The 7,834-nt window shown below is 37.2% G+C and overlaps 1 protein-coding gene across 2 annotated transcripts; it reads left to right on the top strand.

Moving 5' to 3' along the window:
• Nucleotides 1-2,363: 2,363 nt before the first annotated feature.
• LOC124159085 (mediator of RNA polymerase II transcription subunit 19) lies at nt 2,364-6,254 on the top strand. 2 transcript variants are annotated; one of them, XM_046534620.1, is made up of 4 exons: nt 2,364-2,599; nt 2,670-2,826; nt 2,904-3,003; nt 5,269-6,254. In XM_046534620.1, exons 1-4 carry the CDS (start codon nt 2,404-2,406, stop codon nt 5,695-5,697), a joined length of 882 nt encoding a protein of 293 aa, XP_046390576.1. In that variant the 5' UTR covers nt 2,364-2,403; the 3' UTR covers nt 5,698-6,254. The 2 variants fall into 2 exon arrangements, with proteins under 2 accessions (XP_046390576.1, XP_046390577.1); XM_046534621.1 differs by having other exon boundaries at nt 2,365-2,584.
• The last annotated feature ends 1,580 nt before the right edge of the window (nt 6,255-7,834 follow it).

Below are 7,834 nucleotides of genomic sequence, written 5' to 3'. Positions count from 1 at the left end.
TTTGTTTTGTGAATCAAGACTACTTAAATATTTTCAGGATGAAGAGTTAAAAAAAAATATTAAAATTCAAGTATTATTTATCTGTTTATTATATGCCTCGGTAGCTTAACTGGCTTAAGCTCTCGATCAGAAATGGGGGATCTGGCTTTAAATCCTTGTCAAGGCGAATGATTTTTTTCTCTGTGGAATTTTCACGTTACTTTTTTTATCGTTTTAGCTTGCTGAATAGTAATTTTGAAATGTCTGTTTATGAGAAGCAAGGAACTTAGATAAAAACCATTGATCATCAATGTCCTACTCGAAGAAAAAAAAATATTTGTTGAAGAAATTCTAATGTCACCCCTAGTCATTAAGGCTAAAATAAGTTTTTCCTTGAAATGTAGAAATAGCCTTCATGATTAACTATGACTTGCTTCGAATAATTATTACTTAACCAATTTTAAAAATTTTGTGGAATTTTTAAGCCCTGTAAGAGTATTCATGAGGGACATTTCTGAATGTAGAAAAGTGCCCAGCAAATTTGTTCATAGATATTAAATAGGTATTTGATTCATCATATAAACTATAACATTGTGTTTTAAAAAACTACAAGACCGGAATACTGGGGACACCACTGGATTATCATTCTGACTTATTTAAATGCATGCGGTCAATATGTTCATGTGAAAATTATAAATGCAGTCGTTCCACAAAGGGGTTTGCTTGGTCACGTACCTACTATTTTTAGTGTATCTTAACGACTCATGTAATCACATATATAGTTTTAATGGATATCTTGCAACATTTGCAGATTACATAACCTTGAGTTATGGAGAGCTTTTCTTGCTTATAAAAAAATAGATGAAGACTTTAGATTCTTAACACGTTGCGTACGGATGGTGAGAATTCTCGTCATTTTTTTCCCGAACTTTCCGGACGGATGACGAAGATTCTTGGCATTTAGGTGTGTCAACCCAAACAATTTTAAAGCGTACAACGCGTATTCGTTAGTACGTTTTCAGTTGTTGTTCGTTATTCATAATGAATTGATGAATCATAACGTTTGATAGGGTAAAGTTATATTCTAAACATTAGCTTTTTAACCATGTTAAACCAACGGCATAGCGCCCTAATAGGCACATATTTCCAATCTCAACACCTCCACCCAGAATTCCTTGGTATTTAAATACCCCGGTACTCAACGTGTTCAGTAAGTGATTTGGACAATATGTGTTCTCCTTATGATTGAGATAATCCAATATGTATTCTATATATGACTTACTCGTATATGAAGGTAACATTGGGAGTTAGTCTATCTCGTTAGATTTCACTGCAGTTAGCGATGAAAATTATGTTGTTATTGCATGTGTGACTCACTTTAAGTACCTTGGGACTCATTTGGACCACTCACTAAAGTGGAATGAGCAAATAGTACGGAAATGGTGAAGTGGCTTCAGTTTTGATTGACAGTTTTTCATCATAATCTGCATTTTCTACATAATAAATGTCTACACCATAAACATCATTTCTAAGACCAACATATTATGCTCTTGTTAATTCAAAAGTTAAGTTATGGAATTCTGTGCTGGGGAGATGCATGTAAGTGCAATTACAAACATGTGATGGTTCTCTGAAAAGATAACTGAGAACAATTATTTTTAAAGAACGATTCCATCACACTTTCACAACAGAAAAAATATATATATAAAAAATTTAAAAAATAAAATATATAGCTGTTCAGTGTTTTGCAAAGATTTTGCTTGTCGGGAGAAACTTGTTTCAGCTATATTCACCAATGTGTTATTACTCATGCGTTTTTAATGAATTTGTATTAATTTGTTGATCGTTTGTTTTAACAAAAGATGCTTTTATCACACTAAAATTCGTGTTTGAAAAGCAGTTATTATAAGACCTGTGATACAAAATTAGTTTACAAAGTAAATTGTTATATTTCCCAATATCAGAACCATAAGAATTCCATAACACTTTACCTTTTATTACAATTACCCAATACGTATCATAGGTAAAGAGAGGTGCAAAATAATTAGGTGGGAAACGTATGTGAGGTACTACCTTATACGACTGTTGTACTACCTTATACTTATGAAACAATATATCATTTATGTTCACTCTTAATTATTTTCACTTTTCAGTCCAACTAAAGCAAACCATTCAATGGGACCAAAGAAGTTTCTTAATACTTAATTTTTTTATGAAAATTTATTTACCTAAAATATCAAATATGCCATGATTTCGATTCGTATTGCATGGAGATGTTTGTCCTCCACCTGTTGAAGTTGCCGCCTTTCAATTTAAAATTTTGGTTGCCTCCTTCGCTCAGAAGATGGAGTTGGTGCGCATGTCCCATAATGCAACTGTGAGTCCTTTTCTGACGGTAGGGGAGCGGAGAAATGATGAGGGAAAATGATGGCTGAACAGTTTCGGAAGGTGGAACAATATTCGCCAAAATCTTCCCCCCGAGGGGCACGGTCCCCCGTTGTTTCTCGTCAAGATTCGACAGGAACGCTGAAAACGACGATCTCCCTCGGGAAAAATCCGTCCATCGTCCACAGCGGACCCTTCTACTTAATGAAGGAACCGCCTGGTAGGATAAACAATGGTAGCGCGATTGGGTTATTGGTTTTTGATGTTCATTTCCTGAGCTATTACGATCCTATTTACCTTTACAGGCGAGAGTGACTTAACCGGGGCGACGAACTTGATGGCATACTATGGTTTAGAACATTCATATAGTAAGTTCAGCGGCAAGAAAGTCAAAGAGCAGCTTTCTTCATTCCTTCCGAATCTTCCTGGTATGATAGATGCGCCTGGAAATCAAGACAATAGGTAAATAGTCGTTGAATTATTGTTGGAAAATGTGAAGTGAGTAATATAAACTAATGTATTTTTAATTTATGTTCCAGTTCCTTGCGCTCTGTCATCGAGAAGCCACCTATTGGGGGAAAAGAACTTCTTCCTTTGACCAGTGTGCAATTAGCAGGATTTAGGCTTCACCCCGGGCCCGTAAGTTTATTTTATTTGGTAGCCAAGCATTATGTTTATGTAAGTGAAGATAATCATGTAGCTGTGAAGCATCTTTATCATAGCATCTCTTGTGGTTTCTAGCTAATTTGTAGAAGGTTTCCTTCGTACATGTCTCAGCTGCATTTGAACTTGTTGAATTACTATTGCACAGAATTGCTGCGTGGATTGACTGGTTCTGTCATGCGATTAAATTGACCTGACTAGCCAACAGTCCTTAGCTTATAAAAAATTCTCTATTGATTCTAATTGGCTATTCTCTAAACGACTTTCCTAGTTTTCTATTCCTCCAAAGGAAAATAGTATTTAAAACTTATTTATTTTATCGTGCGTAATAAAATCCATCTGAGATGTTCCACAATAATACCCATATTTTGTGTTATATTTGTGTGTATAGGCATATTTTTGGTTCAGGTGAAGCGTTAAAAATGAAACGTAACTTTTTGTTTTCTGGCTGTTTAACGTTTCATCGGTTGCTAGATTTTAGAGTGTAGTATGTAAGTACTTAGCTTGATGCTAATGCTCTGGAAAGATCATTTTTTTGGCAATCTTCGGTCATTGCTGTTATGCTTTATAATGAGGCAAGAGTCATCCATTTGTGCTGTCGGAAGTTGTTTTATGCGTTCAATTTCTAATAACTAGAATCGATAAACATTCTGAGCTTTTTCACGGAGTAGGGAATGCATTGCTGTAAAAAACTCATACTGCAAAATAGTACATAATTAAAATCAATTTTGTAATAAGCGGAGAACATTTTCATTGGCTCTAATTTAGAAACTGTTGCTTTGATGAAAATCAGCCACTATTGGTAGCCATAACTGTCACCACAACTGTATTAGGTTGTACATGATTTCATTCTGGGCTTTCCAAGAAAAATTGGTTTGTCTCCAGTCATGAGCCCCTAATATTTGCCTGCTGTTATTCCTCCAGTGAGATAAGTCTTTAAGATATGAAGGCATTGCGGGTGAAGTTGAGGTTTTCTTACATTGTAAATCTGAATCCATAGGTATGAACTTAATAATTTAATTGTTTATATTTTTCCAAAATATGCACCATTTGCAGTTCCATTTAAGAGATTCTAAGAATTGAGTTAGCCTCTAATTACTGCTAGTACTGCTTATGTTGTTAACAGGCAAATTAACTTAAAACTAAAGCAGTGGTGGTGCTGATTCGGAGCCCCCACAACAATTTTTGTGGGGCCCCTATACAAGCTGTTTGCATAAGTGGAAATGAATTTAAGGCATCCTATTTCTTTAAAAAACCTACGAATGATTTTATGATTAAGAAAGTGTAGTTTACAGCAGTGGCGGATCCAGGATAGGGAAAAGGGGGGGGGGGGTTAAGTGGGAGCAATCTCCCAGCAGTACTGGGGGTCCAAAGAAAATGTCCATTCTATCTATGGGGGTGGGGCTATAGCCTCCACCCCCACAGATCTGCCACTGGTTTTCAGAATTATTTAATGTTTTTTTTCTGCTCATCATGGCCTCCTTCTCTGTGCCATGGGGCCCTCATCGCCGCCACTGAACCAAAGGTTTCCAATGTTCAGCAATTCTGTAGCTGTAAGCTTTATGTAGTAGAGCTTTGAAGATCCATCCCAAAGAAGAGAGGAGCTCTAATGCGTAGTTGAAAGGCGTGGTTAAGCCTTCCATGTTAATATCCTCTGTATTTTTATCTCCGTTTTTGTGCCATACTTTCTCCACTCATCACATTCAAAAACTAGTTGTTTGAGTGGGATAAGGGTAGGAAATGGAGGATGGTAGGAGAGAAAAAGTGGAGAAGTTTATGATGGGAAAGGCTAGGGAAGTGGTAGAGTGGGAAACTGTTAATGAAAAGTTTGAGAATGGAGGCTCTGTTGTATGCTAACTAATCAAAGTCATCAATTAATTTGTCAGCTAGAGCCTTGTTATGATGATTAAGGGATTCCAGGTTCTGTAACCATGTTTCTTGTGTAGTAATGACTACAACTTTGAAAGTCATCCTGCTTCGTATTCAACTTAAAGGTGAAAAGACTAGATTTTTGCCACCTTTTTATTGTGCTGGCCATTTTTTTGCTGCATATTGACTGGTTTACACTCTGTAGTATACATGCTGATTGGCTGTTGTCTCTGCTAAAGTTGTTCACCTTGTAAATTTATTAGGCTGCCCTGATTTGTCAAGGATAGTGGCAACCCACCTTGGCCCCTTTTTAAAACCTATGGTAGATTGCATTATATCATATCATAATATTATATTGTTTTTTTCTTCCAGCTTCCGGAGCAGTACAGATACGTGAATCAGGCACCACACCGGAAACACAAGAAGGGCCATAAGAGACACAAGCACAAGATAGGTGGGGACACACCAGGCGTTGGTACGGATGTGTCAAGTGGTGGTGTTGCTTCGGGTGTCATCAGCGGTGGAGCTGGCACCCCCGGTGCGGTAGTGAGCGGAACGGGAGGGGGGTCAACTCCAGGCGGTGGTAGTGGTGGCGGAGACATTGGGGGCTCAACGGCAGGGACGGAAGTGCACGAAAAGAAACACAAAAAGCAGAAAAGGCATGACGAGGAGAAGGAACGCAAGAAACGAAAGAAGGAAAAGAAGCGCAAGAAACAAAGACATAGTCCAGAGCATCCTGGCAGTGGGAGCTTATCTGCTCCTGCGTCAAATTCCACCTCGGGTCAGCACGCAAATGGTTGAGTGGCAACAGTGCCTTTGAACTAATTTGCCGCATACATTTCCAAAGAGGTTACAACTTTGAGCTTATTTATTTATCATGAGTTGTCGCTCAAGTTTGCTAAAGGATTGGACAACTGGATCAATACAAAAAAAGAGGGATCGAGTGTGTCCGGTTATGTGTTACATTTTAATTTAATTTTCTGAAGAGTTTTTGTTGGATCCGAAAGAGTGGATATTTAGTGGCTCAAGGTACTTCATTGCGAGCGAGAAATTATTGTGCATGTACAATTATAACTCTAGACAGATGTACAGGATATTGTATGATTCGATGAGTGGTTTATAAGTGCATTAATTTAATTTGATCTCCTTTATAAGGATGGCATGTATGATGATTATGTTACCTTTAAATTATGTGGGAATAGGAATTGTTAATATGACTGTCAAGAAAATATCCGACATTTATTGTTTTGTGAATGTATTTTTAACTTAAATTTTGTTTAAAGTGGTGGAGATAATATGGTGAAGAGTGTTACGGAAATTGTGTACAAAGTGAGTTTGTTATAAATGAGTAATTTGAATTTATTGCTTTTGAATTACCTGATGCTCTCTTATGCAAGTCGGGCTAAGCCTGATTTGGTGTCTATAAAAGTTAATGAAAAGAAAGTTATAGTTGAGTATGAACAAAGCATTTCACAGTGGCGTAGCTACAAGTATGCTAGGGGAGTGATGAAGGGGCCTGGGAGGGGGGGGGGGTGACCCCCTCACCAGGTAATGGGGGATTTGGGAAATTTTTTGTAAAATAGCATGCCTGGAAATGCATTTAGCATCATTTTGGCTCTTCAAATTGAGGTTTCACTGGTAATTCGACGGATTGATAAGAGCAGGGAAAACGATTTACTATTTTTTTATTTCTGAGGCTGTGGGGAGGGTCTATCCCCTCATCCTCCCCGTAGTTACACCACTGGCATGTTATGAGGAAATCATATAAATTGGGGCACAAGATCTCTTACTTGTCCATTTACATTCATGTAAAAGACTGAGTAAAAAAGTAATTCAGGCTTAAGTTTTTAGAGGATCATATGAATTCCTATGATTTACTGAATAGAGAAACCTTATGAGGACCCTGGGAATTGTGTAATATCTTTGAAGAGTCCCAGTATCAGTCCCAAATTTAGTGATAAGATTTAATAATGGTATCTAGATGTCTGAAAATCTTTTATTTGCCCGTCATTATTTTAAACATTTACCCTATTTTATTTTTTTACGTCATATACATTATATATCATTTATCTATGAGAAATTTGGGGCCTGGATAAAATACAGAGCTTATGCTTCCTGCACCCCCCTCTGTTCAGAGGCTAATATCCTTTCCCTTATATATCGCATAATCTTCCTCACGTGCATAATTTCCATGTAAATGTGCGTCAATCGCTATTAAGGCTGACGTGAATCATGAAATGACCAATAAATTCGGAAGTTTTTCTGTTTCTTGATTTCCATCTCTTTTGGATGGCGGATGATAGCTTAAGCTAAGCTTAACAATTCTTCAAATTTAAGATTTTGTTTTTGACTCATTGAAGGTTTTATTTCGTTTGAATTACTTCAGAGTAATTGAGGTTGATTAATCCTTGAGATTTAGGTAGGGTGTTTCGGAAATAATGCTAATAGCCACAATAGTTTGTCGAAGCTTGGGGAATGACGGTGGGCAATAAGACGTCTTTCACAATAGTCATAGTGCCCACATGTGTAGTAGCTGAAGTATGAGTTGTGTAACTCATACTTCAAGGATGGATCAACTCGCAAAGAGGACCCTATGAGGATGAAGGGACGAGGATTATGGCACTGGGTCTCACAAGAAATGAGATAAACAAGTCCTCTCGACTGTCAGGTTGAATCTATTGCAAAATTAATGGGAGTCAGCTCCAATAAACGTAATCAATAAGTGCTATTAAAATTAAGGGACGCAAACAAAATATTTTGGGGATGGTTACATAGTTTTAGTGATCGTTTCGGGGTAAATATGCTAAGGAATTCAGGACGCTAAGTCGAATTATAAAATAGGATATACCCCCAAATCAATCGTGTTAATTCCAAATGAATAATCAGTGTGAACATATTAAGACTCATTGGGAGGGAATAATTGTGCTATCCTGTATGC

This window comes from Ischnura elegans, chromosome 5, assembly GCF_921293095.1.
Source record: "Ischnura elegans chromosome 5, ioIscEleg1.1, whole genome shotgun sequence".
Lineage (NCBI taxonomy): Eukaryota > Metazoa > Arthropoda > Insecta > Odonata > Coenagrionidae > Ischnura > Ischnura elegans.
The sequence above is the reverse complement of the archived record's forward strand: the minus strand, read 5'-3'. Positions and strand labels throughout refer to the sequence as shown.